We start from the raw sequence: 17,144 nt of genomic DNA, 5'->3' as shown, positions 1-17,144 counted from the left end.
CCCGCCCTCACCCCCCCTCATTGCCCCTGGTCCAGAACCGGCCTAGCCTTACTACTCACTTATACTTATAACATACGTCTTACTACAGCGGATGACCATATTTCACTACTTTGACTATTTATATCTTGGGAAATATTAACTTTTGGGACTTGGTGCAATGATAACTTTTTATCAGCATGGCGAAAACTATAACATAGTAAAATTTCAGCCAATTTAACAGAAAACCATTTTCCATAAGTTTTGTGCGAGGTCCAAATAAAACAAATTTAGCGTTTAAGTAGTATCTATAGAGCGGTTCTAAGCCATGGTCCTCTGAGGGGGTGGGGGGTGAGGGGGGGAGAACTCTTGGCGCGGGGGAGCTACGTCACAGGGAGGGGAGGGGATGACGGCACAAATGGTGACGTCACAGGTCGCAGGGTATGACGTCACGGAAGGGGAGGGGGATGCCGTCACAGGGCGAGAGGAGTATGACGTCATAGGAGGGGAGGTAATGATATCAAAGGGCGAGACATTGACGTCACGGGAGGGGAGGGGGATGATGACGCCGTAGGGGGATGACGGGCAGGAAAATGATGTCACAGGGTGCTGACGTCGCGGAAAATTCGCGCGGGAAGAATTGTATTGTCCACGTTGTCACCGCGGGGTCCTCCAAACGCGGTAAGCTATCGCACGTGGACCTCCCCCGCAGCCGTCGCGCGGTCCGTCGGATCGTCGGGCGCGGTCCTCCCCACCGCGAGGTTCGTCGGGTGCGGTCCGGCCCCCACCACCGCCACTGCCGACGCGCTACACTTATCGTGTATACTTACCATGTATACTCACCGTCTCTCTCTCTCTCTCTCTCTCTCTTACTCATATCATCTTCTTCTTATGCATCTCAATGATTTTTCTTTTATATTTGTTTTAAGCAATTAATAATAGTAATAATAATAATTCGACTTATTTCCGTTATTTTTGTTCTAATGAATTAATATAATTTAATATAATTTGCACGTTATTCTGAAATGATGTTATCTTTCTTTCAATTTCATCAAGATGATCTTTCAAATCTTGAACACTCTGCTGCACGTATCGTTTGTTTGCTGCATCATCCACTGGTAGCGCTAAACGTCGAATCTTTCGCGATTTTGAGTCAAAGTCGGCTGCAACTCGGCAAAGAGCGTTATCGCGCACGTAATTTCTGAACAATCCACGCCACTGATAGTGCGATTCGCTTCCTCCTCCGAGCGACAGTCCAAACTTGTTGATAGGTATTTCGATGTCGACTGATCGACGTGTATAGATCGTGATCAATTTATAATTAGTCCGGCTTCACGAAGTTTTTCGATAATCGATAAAATCTCGTTGTTGTGGCCGTTGTGACCTGCCAGACGCGAGGCTTCGAGCAATCGAAGACGGTCTACAAGTTCGTTGGGATCGTCCCAGTGTACGTAATCAATCCTGTTGTCGGTTAAAGACATGGCGCACGGCAAATCGGGTTTTTTCTTTATACCGGTCCCAACTTTTTTACCCAACACCAATGGTGCGATGATATTCTTATACTTGTGTCCCTTGTTACCCAATACTAGATTACCAGCGTTATGACCACGCCGATAAGCATTTGTTGTCAACAGAATGTTCTTATAAGTCTGTATGTCATCAGTGCATATACTTTCGTTGGGAAATTTCATAAACATCAATTCGTACAGTCCCGGGGTGTTCCATCGTATCTTTTTCTATCTATAATTATATCGTCGTTTTTGCTTAAGGTGATACGTTTGTCACCGAGCATCGTCGCTGAAGTAGACTCCATACACGACGTCTATGTTGACGGCTTTCTTACCGCTCAAGACCGCTTTCAGATATTTCTGTCCCAACGGACCATAGTTTGCATGCAGTTTTTCTTGCCCCTCGGATGTTTGAAGAAGATGACGGATGGATGTTACGAGCGGTTCATTGGCAATCTCGAATACTTCTTCGACGGATGGAGCGTGGTCGTACGATAACTCGCGCGATCCTGTTATTTCAGACATTTCGTTCAAAGCGGATGGTACAGTTTTCGATCTATTCAACGCTGATTTCACAGGTGTGGAAGCCTGTATAGGACTATCGTACAAAGCGTTCGGTCGTTTTCGCTTCGGTTTCGGTTCATAGTCTTTATCCGAAAAGAAAGTTTCAATGTTGATAGGATCCTTGGACGATCCAATAGTGTTTTCGACAATTTGTTTCAACGGTTCGATAATAGGTTTAAAGTGTCTCTCTAACGGGATCTCCTCCTCCATTTTACCAGTCTTTAAAGCGCGATACTTTTTACGAATTGAATCGCTCGTTTTCGCAATTTCCATGGCCTTCTCATGACTTTGTCGCTGTCCATGTTGCACAGTCAGCGTATTGATGACAACTGATCGCTTCACGGTACCGCAAAGTCATTAAATCCTTTTCTGTATCGTCCATTAGCAAGCGCACTGTCCTTATCAATTACGAGAAATCCATACTTTTGCTGCCAACATTTACGACACAAATTGCAGAAATCTTCGTATGACATGTCGATATTGACATGATCGTTGTACACGCGTTTCAGGTTGGTGCCATCCTACTTAAACAGAATCAACAGATTTGCATTGTCACGTATAAGATGCTTCGGTATCTTTGCATAAGTCTGACAGAGATAGAAGCAGTCAACGTTTGCGTGGCGACCCATTGCAAAATAATCTCTTAACGCGTCTTGCTTATTGCATGCCACGTTATCAAAGATAAAAATTAAATTCGGAAGCGTCTCACTCGGTGGAATGATTTCGCTGTTATTGGAGAATGTAAAATAGTTTATTTCTGTGATCGGTGCTAATAAATTTTCGTGATACTTTGGTTGTTGCAGAGATTTCGAGTAGACGTATACATTCTCGAAGCGTACGCCGTTCGAGCTCTCGAGCAAGCTAATGAGAACGTTGATTTTACGCAGTTTGACGGGTCGTAAATGATTGCGCGAATAGAACTCGGTAGCATGTTGCCATTAGAGTCCCTATACTAAGAGTCTGGCCAAGGTCTAGTTCTTTGGTCTAGTTCGACAAAACATGGCGTCGTCGTACATAACCAAAAACGTGATGTGATCGATGTGGTACTGCACTATTCGATAAAATAATGAAACGGTATATTACATTTCGCATAAAAATTGATTGCAACAAAGGACGATTACGAAATAAGAATTATATAGTAGTAAAACTATGGTAAGGCATGCTGCTATTAAATGATATAATTTACTTATATCATTTTAATGTATTTATAAGTAAATTAGAGGATATGTTTACTTATGAATACTATTAAATTTTATTTGTATTTTTACATTAAATAAAATATTAAAAATAACTTTATTATCTCATTGTTCTGTTCCTACTAATTGAATAAAACTGGTGCTGTTTAATAATAATGCTGCTATTAAATAATATAATTATTTATTTATGAATACATTAATTGAAATTATATTTGCATTTTCACATTAAAAAAATTGTTAAAAACAGCTTTATTATATTATTGTTCTATTCTTATTCTTTCTATGATTCTTATTAATTGAATGATACCGCGTCCAAGATATTAATTCGAGACACTTCATTGGCTCTGCCATATTTTGTCGAAACCAATAGGCTGGATGACAATCTTGGCCAGACTCTTAGTATAGGGACTCTAGTTGCCATGCTTGCGCATCTCTTTATTGGTTTGCACTTTAATGTCGAGATTCGCCACTTTGATAGACTGCGACTGGTGCACGAACCGCATATTTTCTCGTTCCACTGGGAAAGATGTCGCGAGCGGGCCTATTTATAGAGCTACGTAGAGCGTAATTGCTCAGTAATCAGAATGTTTATCATGGTATCGAATGATTTAACCTCCAAAGAATTGGAATATATACCAAAAATTGTTCTACTGCGAGAGTTTGAGGATTGTATAGATCTGCTGTGGGATAGACTACCTGAGCATATACGAGCCGATTCGGAGATACAACGACACCGTCGGTGTCTGAAGCATTACAATTTACCGAGTCATAAAACGCATATCGACGGTCCAACGCCGTTGATAAAGAATTGCAGTGAATGCCGACGAGAGGTAGAGGTTTGTTAAATCGAACGATAAACGCGCTTCCTTTCGAACTGCACATTCCCGATTACCAGTTTTGTGGACCGGGGACGCGTTTAAAGAAACGATTAGTTAGAGGTGACAGAGGTATTAATCCATTGGACACGGCGTGTCGCGAACACGATATAGCGTATTCGCACAGCAACGATTTCACTGAATGGCACGCGGCTGATAATATACTCGCTGAAAAGGCGCGGAAACGCATTACAGCGAGAAATTCGTCTCTCACAGAGAGAGCCGTCGGCACAACTGTTTGGGCGGCTATGAAGGCTAAAACGAAGATGGGTATAGGCCTGAAAACAAAGAGGCGAAAGAGTAAGAGGATACTTTCGATAGCGAAACGCGGTGGTATCCTGCCTGTTCTTCCGCTCATGGTATAAAGACAAGGGTATGCTATTCCGGTGGTAGACCACTGCGCAGGCAACAAGCATACGTCATATTCGGCCAGCTCCGGCTATTTCCGAAGCGGTTCGTGTTCGTGAAATATGGCCGCTATACACAGGCTGTATGGATAACCTACATCTGGCTAGCATCCGTGTGTTGTGTTTATACGTACATACTATAGTGAGAATTGTGACTTCATTGTGAAGAAAAAAAATAAGCTGTGCAGTAAAAGGATGCACGAATCATTTTCGGAAAACGAACAATATGCCTGAAAAAAAGGTGGAAAAATAATACGTTCGAATTCACCGCGTAACAATGACGTATGCTTGTTGACAATTCTGATTGGCCAGTGGGCGTAAACGTGCGCACGAGCATACCCTTGTCTTTATACCATGCTTCCGCTGCTGGGCGTCCTCGGGTCATTGGTCGGTGGAGCGGCGGGAGTCGCCAAGGCTGTAAATGATAGCAGAGCAGCGGAGCGTCAGCTAGAAGAAATGCAACGTCATAGGTCGGTATTCATAGTCAGTTCTTATTTGAAGACTGTCTTAAGTAATGTCTTAAGATGCTAAAGCGGCCCTCTGATTGGTTCGTAACTCTTCAAGACTGAACTTAAGACGGTCTTGAATATAAGAACTGAAATATATATTGAATGATGATATCCGTAGATTCGTAAGATTTAAAAATCATAGGAAGTGAAAATGCCTACTCGAGTCATTGTAACAGGATGTTAGTGTTAATTATAATTGTGTGAATTTATGTACTGCGTATGTAGTTCTCCTCGCGACGCTGATGGATTTTCAGCATTGACGCATACGTATTGACTACCGCAGTAATATCACTTTAGTTAAATTGACAATCAATCTAACAAATTTTGATGCCTATAGCATCTTATTAGATCTTAATAATATGTTGAAAGACATATATTAAAATTTAATAATGAAGTAATGAAAATTTTAAATCTGTGAAAATAATAAGATTGCGAAGAATATCACAAGTTAGCGTTTCGTCCCGGTTTCCACTACTGGACTCATCAGTAAGGCAATATAATGGAAACCTACCTTAGACTTATAAGAACTGACTATGATCCGGCCATAATCGCGTCATGGAAGGTCACGGTGTTTATCTCGCTCCCTACAAGCGTGGACGAGGAGTAGTAAAGAGAAAAAAAAAACATCCATGAGACATTAAAAATACCAACGGGTGTCACTACCAACGTGCAACTGCTACAACTTGCAAAACGTATGCGCATTCCGTATTTCAGAGGTATCTTTATGCGCACGACATTACCGGTGGAAAGAGTACGTCGAAACGAGAGCGGTATCGTGAATCTAGACAATGCCGAGGGACTCGGTACGCATTGGGTAGCGTACGCGAAAAAGGGAAATCGTATCATATATTTCGATAGTTTTGGCAACCTCCGGCCGCCGAAGAAACTCGAACGATATTTGAAAAACTGTGTAATCCAATACAATCGCATGCCTTATCAACGTTACAATCAGAGCAATTGCGGACAGTTGTGTTTACAGTTTCTACGGACGAGTGATAAACAATTTAAAGACATTGCGCGGTTTAACTCAGTATTCGTTTAAACATGTCGCTGACGTTTACGCTGACAGGCGAAAGTAGTGTTCTAGCCGTGAGCTATTTTCCGGCGGTAGATTTGAACGACGATGATTACGAGCTCGGTCTGACTGACTTTGAAACATACTACACTCTAGCGAATGTAAATTCGACAAACAACAAGTTTTACTTTGACAATGATGGAATTAACCATGAAGAATAGAGATAAGAATGCCGAACTTAGGCTCTCAGAAGTGTAACCAAAATCAGGTATCTGTAATAGTATTGATGGTGTTCAGTAGATGGCATTCGAATCGCAAAACTCCTGTATACCCATGCGCAGTGCGCACACACAATAACCAAAGAATAGCGAGGTTATTTTTTGACAGAAAGACATAAATTGTCATTAAAATAAAAAAATTGTTATTAAAATATTGGAGTGTGAGTTAAAAAAAATAAATGTTTCAGAAAATAAATGCAGATAAATATATGTATACTTTAAGATTTTTAATACAATGTTGTGTGATTGCATAAATTATTCTGCGAAGTTAAAATTGTTTGTTTTTCTTTTGGTCATTCGCACTTCCCGATTTACAACCGGGAAACGAACACACACGCGTCATCGGACTGCATTTGGGAATAAATACCTTCTTCTTCTTCTTCTTTAATTATTGGCCAGGCAGCCCAACGGGCTGAAACTAGGCCACTGAGGTCCGCGAAAGATGTAAATAAATCGTATATGGAAATAAAGGCACCGGCTATCAGTTTATTGAAGAATAGACCGGCAGGAATGATGTCACTCGATCGGCTTCAGACGCTTCAGTTCGCGGCGGTTACACACATACATAAATTCATATGTCATATACGATTTTATGTATGTGTCATAGGATGCGTGGAAGCGACATCTCTCGAGCAGCATTTCGAATTAATACAGGTGACGAGTTTTGGGCACATAATCTGACCCGTCTTCCCATATAAGTTCGGCCTCCTTTTCTCTATTCTTCATGGAATTAACATTCCCGAATGATCGTACGAACTGCGCAATATAGAGTGGTATTTGAAGCGTGAAATTTTAATTTCACGTAACGCAAAGCGCAAGGAGGATGACGAGTATCCACTGGTAATTCGCGCCAATAACAATACGATGAGAAGCGAGATCAAATGCGCCTATTCGATAAATTTCACCAAACCTTACATCATTGGACCGCTATTGGGATTTTTATCGAATCGCGTGCTCGAACCGTAACAGTGGCATAAATCGGACGTGTCGATAAATATCGTCAACGTAAACATCATTCGTATCGAGTGCAACGTGACCGCGGGTGCGTACAGCAACGACAAGTGCGTGCACACGATACACGAGTTTTCACCGATTGTCCCACCAAAATATAAGCAGAGAGAAGCCTAAGAGCGGCCATCTTCTTCTTCTTCTTGTCTATTATAATTGGCCGGGTAGCCGATCCAACGGCAATCGTCAAGGCCAGTAACGAAAAATCGTAATGTGTAAACGAAACAAAGTCGTAATATGTAAACGAAGAATGATGCAATGCCCGCGAAAAATGGCGAAACCCGAACGAACACCGGGCGCCTGCGATTGCAACGTCGTCACGCCACTTTAACGCGCGTCCGGACGGACGAACGAGCCGAGCCAAACGCGGACACACATCAGTAAGGAAATTCGAGGCACGGTCAAAGTCGGCAACACTTTCTCAAAAATATACAAAAAACGAACACCCGAACCGAAACGCGTCCGCACCGGTCGGGTGGTTCAACGAAACTTAAGAGCGGCCATGCCCGGGATTTAGATGCAACTTTATTTTGAAGCGCCTCTATGTCTACAAAACGTGGACATTGAACTATGTAGCCAATGTCCACGATCGTGTCGGTAATGTCCACGATTTTTGGTTCGAATCTTCCCTATGTCCATGATAATCGGCCCGTTATACAAACAAAGACACAGACAATCGATCGATTATCTGTCTTTGAACTATGTAGCCAATGTCCACGATCGTGTCGGTAATGTCCACGATTTTTGGTTCGAATCTTCCCTATGTCCATGATTTTTTGGTTCGAATCTTCCCTATGTCCATGATTATCGGCCCATTAGACAAACAAAGACAGACAATCGATCGATTATCTGTCTTTGTTTGTCTAACGGGCCGATAATCATGGATATAGGGAAGATTCGAACCAAAAATCGTGGACATTACCGATACGATCGTGGACATTGGCCACATAGTTCAACGTCCACGTTTTGTGGACATAGAGGCGCTTCAAAATAAAGTTGCATCTAAATCCCGGGCATGTCCGCTCTCAAGCTTCTCTCTGATATAAGATATCGGAAAGGCCGACGCAGATCACTTACCTTCCAATCGTCGTACGGAGCATTACGGATCTAACGATTCGCGTGGTGGATCAAGACGGCAGATTGCTCGATTTTCGTGGAGAGAAGATTACCGTTAGATTGCATGTACGGAGACGACGGCGCTAACGTGAGATGCTTGTGCTGAATGAACAACCGAAACAGACGAGAGATTTTAACGGAGAGATTTCATCTAGAAAAAGATTCAGTGCGTCCAACGTTGCATTTTTAAAGTCGTTAGGTTTTATCGTATGAAATGGCTGATATCTTGAACATTATCGGTGAGCCGATCTTTGACGATCGCATCGTCAAGTTTGAAATTCATACGTACTGTTACGTCCTGTAGACTCCACGATTCTTTTCTTTCAAAGGATCTTGGTCAGCGTCATGACTAGAATGAGATTTACGAGAAGGAGCCCGAGCGCGGATATCTGATAATAGAGGCCTAAGTAAACACCACGCGCTGGGAAACTCGTAAATGCCACTCAAAAGAAAAATCAAACGAGGAAAACAACATGCGTACAAAGGGCAGACGGCGATAAAAATTGCGAAACCATATATTTCTAAGCGGTCACTAGATAACAAACACTCTAAAGTATCATCTGGGAATGATCCGTAACTCTAAGAAAACTAGCTTAAAAAAATAACTGGCGCCATGTCCATCGTGCCAAATCGTAAAACTCTTAGAGGATTTCCCACGGTAATGTTTATTTGACATACAATAAATGTAAATGGAGCGCGGAAACCGACGACTCTTCTGGTCATATATTTTATCTATAACAAAGCGCGACGTGGTCCTGATAGTAATTTCCCACGCATAAAACCCTTAAGAAAAATTGTAAATTACTTTATTTTTCTTAACTCCCCGAGAACACGCGAGATCAACCTCGATAGGACCTAGCAAAAATCGTAAAATCCTTTATTCCCGGAGCTCTTCCTAGAAGACGCTAGATATCAATATCGATAGGTGTTAAGAAAAATCGTAAATCATGTCACTAGTTGCTAGCGTTGCAAAAATTTTAGACAAAGGAAAAGCCCGCCCTTTTGGGGTATAAATACGAGGCCCTCGGAAGCGCACAGCGTCAGTAGTAATCTTCAGTCCACCGTATCAGTAGTCCGAGGCGATAAGCCCGAGTCGACTGGCCGGTCTTTCTTATTCAAGTCGCACTTATGGTCAAAGTCAGTTGTCCGAGGTATAGCCTGAGCCAACTGACCTAGATCTTGCGGTTAAGTTAGAGTCAGTGCACCGAGGCCCATCTATGGCCCGTCGACCGACCGTGCGCCTCCGAGGCTTTCGAAGTCCACCAGGACCACCCACGACGACCGTGCGCCTCCGAGACCCCTCCGAAGCCTTTTGCATCCTGCCTCCTGGAGATTCCATAGGAACCTCCACCATCGCTGACCGCACTGCGAGGGACTGATCGCCGCCACCTTTTCTTCTACAAGTAAGACATTTCCGCTGCCTTCCTTACCCTTTCACCTTCCTCAAGGAGTATGCGTAATAAATACTGCGCACGCAAACTCCAATCTTAAATTTTTACATTCTCCATACTTAACACCACCTTCAAATTTTAGTGCGCACTTGGGGTACCTCTAAGGAGCCTCGCCGAAGAGGCCCTTACATTAAGAACTCCCATAGGAATCCACGGCTTAGTCAACCTCTAATGCCCGTAAATACTACGCCGCCGCTCCCCGTAAATACTACGCCGCCGCTCCCCGGGAATACTACCCCGCCGTCTCTCCCTGTTGATGTTACACCGCGCCTCTCCGTGATAATCACCCCGCCGTCTCTCTCCACGACACAGACACACACCACCACACACGTACAATATCCTGAACCCTCCTACTCCCTTGTCGATTCCTCAGAATTCCCCTTAGACCTCACCAAATTCCCGCTTCTAACTCCCCTTGATTCCCCCTCGATTTCCCCTTTCCCAATGCATGAGAGATTTCCTCCCCTTTCCCTGGACGAGATTCCCACTCCTCCACTCATAGAACCCCATTCACCTTCCCCCGTCGCCACCTCCTTCGACGAACAAACTCTTCCTCCCCCCGTCACCAGCTCCCTCCCCCCACAGACTTCTCTTCCTCCCGTCACCACCTCCTTCCCCCCACAGACTCTTCCTCCCCCCGTCACCACCTCCTTCCCCCACAGACTTTTCATCCTCCCGTCACCACCTCCTTCCCCCGACAGACTTTTCTTCCTCCCATCACCACCTCCTTCCCCCCATAGACTTCTCTTCCTCCCGTCACCACCTCCTTCCCCCCTACAGACTTTTCCTACTCCCGTCACCACCTCTTTCCCTGGGCAGACGTTACCTCCCCCTGACTTTTCTTCCACCTCCTTCCATCCCGCAGATCTTTTCCTAGATCATGAGATTGTCATGTACCTCCCTGGAATCGCCATCCCTTTCTTTGTCCGCATGAACGCCGTCCGACCCGCACTCCCCTGTAACTGTCACAGGAACTCCTCCTAACTCTTCTCCCATCCCTCTCGTACACACACACATACACACACACGACATTTGAAATTTTCATTTTTTTATTGTACTTATATTTTAGTATGTTTTATTTGTTTTTGTAATTTCTATTTACTCAGATATGTTTATTATATATTTATTCTTTATATATTTATATAAAGAACATTACGCGTGATTACAATTAAATAAAATAAATGAAAATAAAAATACTAATAAACATATCTGAGTAAATAGAAATTACAAAAACAAATAACAAAATTGTTATCGTTATAAATAAATGTGTGAAAAATTTAATTTTAAAATGTAAAACCCGCTTCAATTTCATTTATTAAACCCTTTCTCGTATTCCTTCATCAATTCCCGTTAGATCGCACAGGTCCACTCCAAGGTCATAGGGATTAAGTTCCCTGACCTAAATTAAAGCACCAACGATCGTGACCGCTCACGGAAAAAGGCGTCATAGTGTCTCTTTCACTGACCCATTTTCCGGAGCATTTAAAGGTACGATCGACTCGCAGGACACTCCACGGTGTGTACCTGCGAGAGCCCGAACTCGATGACGCTCCTCCGTTGCCCCTTCCGAAATTTGGGGATCGAGCGTGACCGAATCTCGGGCAGAGTTCGTTGCGCCCTTCCGCAGCTCCTCCCGGAATCGGAGCTTGGACGTAACAGTACAATCCATACGCAAATATAACGTTTGGACATAGCGACGAGATACGAATACCTATATAGCAGTAGGATTTATACACGTTGCCATGCGAAAGTTTTCTCTGCATTGAAGGAAGATTGACCGTGAAGAAGAGGAACGATGCGACGCCAACAACGCTTGGAAATAATTGCATAGCGTTCATGTTTGATGAAATTCGATATGAACTCAACAGTGTGGAGATTGATCGCAACAGCAATGTTGGGATTACCAGTACCCTCAAGAATTATGTATCGTTGACGTATGACAAGTCTTTGATTGCGCTGAACGCTGGATGGGATTCTAGATCCGACATAACGGAAGGTTACTTTAACTTTTGCGTACCGCTCAACATGCTGTTGGGCTTTTGCGAGGATTACAAACGCGTGATTGTTAACGCTCGCCATGAATTGATTTTGATACGAGCGCGCAACGATAACAATTGTATACAGGGAAATTCAGCGACGGAGCCGGAGGTTGAACTGATCAAAGTGCAATGGTGGATGCCTCATGTTATGCTAAACGAGATCGATAAACTATCAATGCTGCGAGCATTGGAAAGCGGTCGTTATCTCAGTATGAGTTTTCGATCATGGGATCTGTACGAGTATCCTCTGTTACAGAGTACGACGAAGCATACATGGGCTGTCAAAACGGCGACTCAACTCGAGAAGCCACGTTACGTTATCTTTACTCTTCAGACTGGTCGAAAGAATATCATGTCTCAAGATGCAAGCGTGTTTAACGATTGTAAATTGAGTAATGTGAAGCTTTATCTCAATTCAGAGTTTTATCCGTACGGTGATTTGAATCTCGATTTCGATCAAAAGAGATACGCTCTCCTGTTTGATATGTACGCGCGTTTTCGTAAGGCATATTACGGAATCGACTGCTTCGAAACGCTGCTCAATGTACTCTCGTTTATCGAGAAAGGACCGTTTTCGGTCATTGACTGCTCGAGACAAAACGAATCCGTCAAGAGCGCTACCGTGGATGTACGAATAGAATTTGACTGCAAGGAGAATGTACCCGCCAATACTACCGCCTATTGCCTCATCATACACGATCGTGTTATCGAATACTGCCCGCTGTCCAACGTAGTGCGCAAGATTCTGTAAATTGCACCGTCAGCAATTATCTTCAATTTAAGAGAGATTAGCACTAATATGAGTGCAGTTTCGAATAAATGCTCGTCATGATCATACCAACGTTTGTGGATCTACAAGGATTCGTCGTGGACAAAAAATTTATCGTCAAAGGATTGTAACGATGCACCTCGGACTGCATCGTTCCCGGTAGCTACTTTTTGTCTTGTATATTGTAATTCGTATTGGGCATAAGTTAGTGTTATCATTGTATATAGTTATCATCGCATATTATTCATCCGTTGCATTGTGGCAAAGTGTCGTCGACAGTAGCTATCGCCGCTCCGACCGAACGCGTCCGAAGATCGCCGAACGATCTGCGCTTCGCGCTATCCGCCGCTCCGACCGAACGCGACCGAACATCGCCGATCGACAATCCCCTCCGCAGGAATTGCCAACCGCCAAGCGATAACGGAAAAGACCGTAATTAAACGAGCGGGAGCAATAATTAGTATATAACGCGTAATTATTGCTCCGGGAGCTCTCTTCTATCCGAACCGCCGCTCCAGTACGAATCCTGCTCCGATCCTAGCTCCGGTGATCCGACGCGAAAAGGGGGTCAAGTGTTCTTGGTCTCCGTCAAGCGTTCTTGACAGTCGATCACCAAAACTCCTGATCCGCTGGCCGTACGACGCGAAAAGGGGGTAAAGCGTTCTTTGCCTCCGTCAAGCGTTCTTGACAGCCGTACGCCAGTATCCTAGACTTTGCGCACCGGCGAGAAAAGGGGGTGAAGTGTTCTTCGCCTCCGCCAAGCGTTCTTGGCAGTCGGTCGTAAGGTTCCTGTGCATTCTACATTTTTGCGAAGCGCCCCTCATTGCATAGAGGGAACGCCCACCGCGTTATCCGCGCCGCGACCGTCATCCGCCGCTGCCGTATACTTCGCGTACGCGTATTCGTATTGTTATACGCGCCTCGCGTCCGTCTTGGGATTCGGAGATTCCCCCGCGTTTTCCGCCGTACTCGCGCCGTAATTCACACGTATAGTTTTTCTGTTCGTGCCGTCCGTAATATCGTAGTTTCTTTGTCCGCGCCTCGTAGTTTTTCTATACACGTCTTGTATCCGTCTCGTCTGCTTGCCGTCTCGACAATATACACAACATACACATCTACACCGGCACACGATTACACACCTGCTTGTCACTTGCGAACACGTACACACACTCATTTGTAAATACACACACTACACACAATAAACGTTTCTTTCTGTCTCTTGTAAAATACTGTGTCTAGTCTAAATTTGATTCTGCATTCTCTCTTCCCGTGCGAACCTTTTTCGCGACTAGCGAAAATTACGACGAGCTGATCCGCGCGGAAATTAGGTTGTTTCAGGAGTAGCGGTGCTGAGAAGAGGAACTGTTATCACACACTACATTTTTTCATGTCCTATGCCATGGAATTTACTGACAAGATCCGACAAATCTTGCGCTTCCTGGTTGAGTGCTTATCACCATGGATTGCGATGGGAAGACGGGATGGTCCCGTACAGCATGGCGAAACGTCTAATCACAGAGGCTGTAATAGAATACGATGAAGTTCTCATATATGTAAAGGAACTTGAAAAACGACAATGGCTATCCGATATACTCGATAGCGATAATGCAATCGTTGAAACTCTAGATGCGCATTTCGAAGATGTAGAATTCCTACGTAATATAGATGCTTGTAATACAATACGTTGTGGAAGACACGTTAAGTATTGTGCTTTGCAAAATGTATTTGAAATATTCAACTGGTAGTCGCAACACCAGGAATAATTGTAAAATTTTTTTAATAAATACATTTCACATTAATACGTTTTATTTCCGGTCCCCGTATCACCCATATGATAGATATAAGTAGATCAATATATCGAAAGTAGACCGATAGCTGTTTAATGTTGACCGATGTCTGTCTGATAGCTGTTTACAGTGAACCGATAGCTATTTGATATTTGTTCGATAGCTGTTCAATAGCTGTTTGAAAGCTGTTCGATAGCAGTTCAATATCCGTTCGATAGCTATTCAATAGCTGTTTACAGTATACCGATAGTGGTTTGAAAGCCGTTCGATAGCAGTTCAATATCCGTTCGATAGCTGTTTAATAGCTGTTTAATAGCTGTTTAATATATGCTCTAAATGCTGCAATGGATAAAATGCTCAAGTTTCTTCATATTAATATTATTTTTAATCTTTTATTAAATATGAATACTCTTATATGTAGAATATTAGCATTACGCTTTTGAGGCTTTCACGAGTATTTTCTTCAATTATACCAGAAGATTTGTGGATTATCGCCGTGTCTTTCTTCATTGTTAATGCCAACGTTTCGTGAACCGTACCGTTCACTTCATCAGGGCGAGGGGTGCGCTGATACTGAGCCCCTCCCCTAGGGGTCTCCCTTTTTATGTAGACGCTGATAGGAGGGGTGGGGAGAGGAGTGGGGGGAGGGGTACTTTTTTGGCCTGCCGAGAGGCCTTCCAAAAATACATAAACCGAACATCCCTCTCAGACCGATTGTCAGTTCCATAAGGTTCCCAACATACGACCTCGCACGATTCCTAACCCGCGAATTACAACCCCTGATAAGAAGGACGAAGTCACATATTATCAATTCAACGGACTTCATACGGAAAATCCAAAAAATCCGTCTACATCCTGAAGACATATTGGTAAGCTTTGACGTAGAGTCACTCTTCACAAATGTCGCAATAAAAGACACTGTAGATATTATAAAAACCTCTCATAAAGTCCCAAATAAAATCATCCTTTTAATAGAGCATTGTCTAACTACCACTTATTTCTCCTATAACGACCAATTCTACGAACAGACATCCGGGGCGGCCATGGGTTCACCCATTTCCCCCGTAGTAGCAAACATCTTCATGGAACACTTCGAAGAAGAGGCCCTCCGAAAGGCGACCAGCAAGCCAGAAATTTGGTACCGATATGTAGACGATACATTCGTAATCTGGAGACACGGAAAAGATGAACTCGACAAGTTCTTAAACTTTCTCAATAACCAACATACTAACATCCGATTCACTACGGAAATAGAAGAGAACGGTATGCTTCCCTTCTTGGACGTACTCGTCACAAAGAAGACGGACAACACACTGGGTCATCAGGTATACAGGAAGCCAACACACACGGACAGATACTTACATGCCGAGTCACATCACATCACCATCCAGCCCAAAAACAGTCGGCGATACACTCACTCGTACACAGAGCTTTCAGCATCTCTGACAAGGAACATCTACAAACAGAACTCAACTATTTGAAGGAAACCTTACAGCGGAACGGATACAATAAGGAGGATGTAAATAGAACAATTAGCAAACATAGGAGTGGGACAAAGAAATCAGACACAGAACAGTCACTGGAAGAGAAAAGACGATCCTCGTTCCCCTCCCATACATAAAGGAAACAACAGACCGAATCGGAAGGATTCTGAATAAACACAACATCCGGACCATTTTCAAGCCCCCAAGGAAGATCGAACAAATCTTGAGAAACCCAAAGGATCAGAGACCTCCACTCAGCTCCGCAGGAGTGTAAAAAATAGCCTGCTCGTGCGGGAAAGTGTACATCGGTGAAACCGGAAGAACAGTCAACACACGGATGAAGGAACACCAACGGGATGTCAGGCTGAAACACATCACACAATCAGCCCTGGTAGAACATAGCATCGAGACAGGACATCAAATACTATTTGACAAAACGGCAACCATTGCCGCAACATCATATTTCCCAAGGAAGCACAGAGAGGCCTTGGAAATACAGAAACATCCAGACAATTTAAACAGAGACTCAAGCTATAATGTAAGCAAAATATGGAAGACTGTCCTCTCGACAGGCTAAAAAAGTACCCCTCCCCCACTCCTCTCCCCACCCCCACCCCCTAACAGCGTCTACATAAAAAGGTAGACCTCAGGGGAGCGGTTCAGTATTAGCGCATCCCTCGCCCTGATGAAGTGAACGGTACGGTTCACGAAACGTTAGCATTAACAATGAAGAAAGATACGGCGATAACCCGCAAACCTTCTGGTATAATATTAGCATTTATTCACTTCTTCCTTCCTTCCATCCATCCTTCGCGCTGTATCATATAACGCGCTGCGCCAGCATTATCGCGTGCGACAGCATCACCGTATTGAGCATACACGCTCTTTAAATTATTTAATTCATTAGAATAACAATAACGGAAATGAATCGATTTATTATTATTATTATTATTATTAATTGCTTAAGAATAAATATATAAAAGAAAAATCTTTTAAGATACATAAGAAGAAGATAATATGAGTAAGAGAGAGACGGTGAGTATACATGGTAAGTATACGCGGTAAGTATAGCGTGGCGGCGGCGGCGGACTGCGGTGGGGGACCGGACCGCGCCCGACGGACCACGCGGCGGGGAGGAACGCGCGACGGCTGCGGGGAAGGA

General features: G+C 43.7%; 2 protein-coding genes across 2 annotated transcripts; both read left to right on the top strand.

The window, feature by feature from the left end:
- The first annotated feature begins 11,739 nt into the window (after nt 1-11,739).
- Nucleotides 11,740-12,693, top strand: LOC108778953 (uncharacterized). Its single transcript, XM_018546284.1, has one exon. It carries the CDS (start codon nt 11,740-11,742, stop codon nt 12,691-12,693), a length of 954 nt encoding a protein of 317 aa, XP_018401786.1.
- Nucleotides 12,694-14,207: 1,514 nt separating this feature from the next.
- Nucleotides 14,208-15,979, top strand: LOC108778952 (uncharacterized). Its single transcript, XM_018546283.1, has 2 exons — nt 14,208-14,367; nt 15,474-15,979. The coding sequence occupies exons 1-2, from the start codon at nt 14,208-14,210 to the stop codon at nt 15,977-15,979; spliced, it is 666 nt and encodes a 221-aa protein (XP_018401785.1).
- Nucleotides 15,980-17,144: the final 1,165 nt, after the last annotated feature.

The sequence above is a fragment of the Cyphomyrmex costatus genome, unplaced genomic scaffold, assembly GCF_001594065.2.
Source record: "Cyphomyrmex costatus isolate MS0001 unplaced genomic scaffold, Ccosl1.0 scaffold532, whole genome shotgun sequence".
Classification (NCBI taxonomy): Eukaryota; Metazoa; Arthropoda; class Insecta; order Hymenoptera; family Formicidae; genus Cyphomyrmex; species Cyphomyrmex costatus.
Note: the sequence above shows the minus strand (reverse complement) of the source record. Positions and strands in the feature narration are given on the sequence as shown.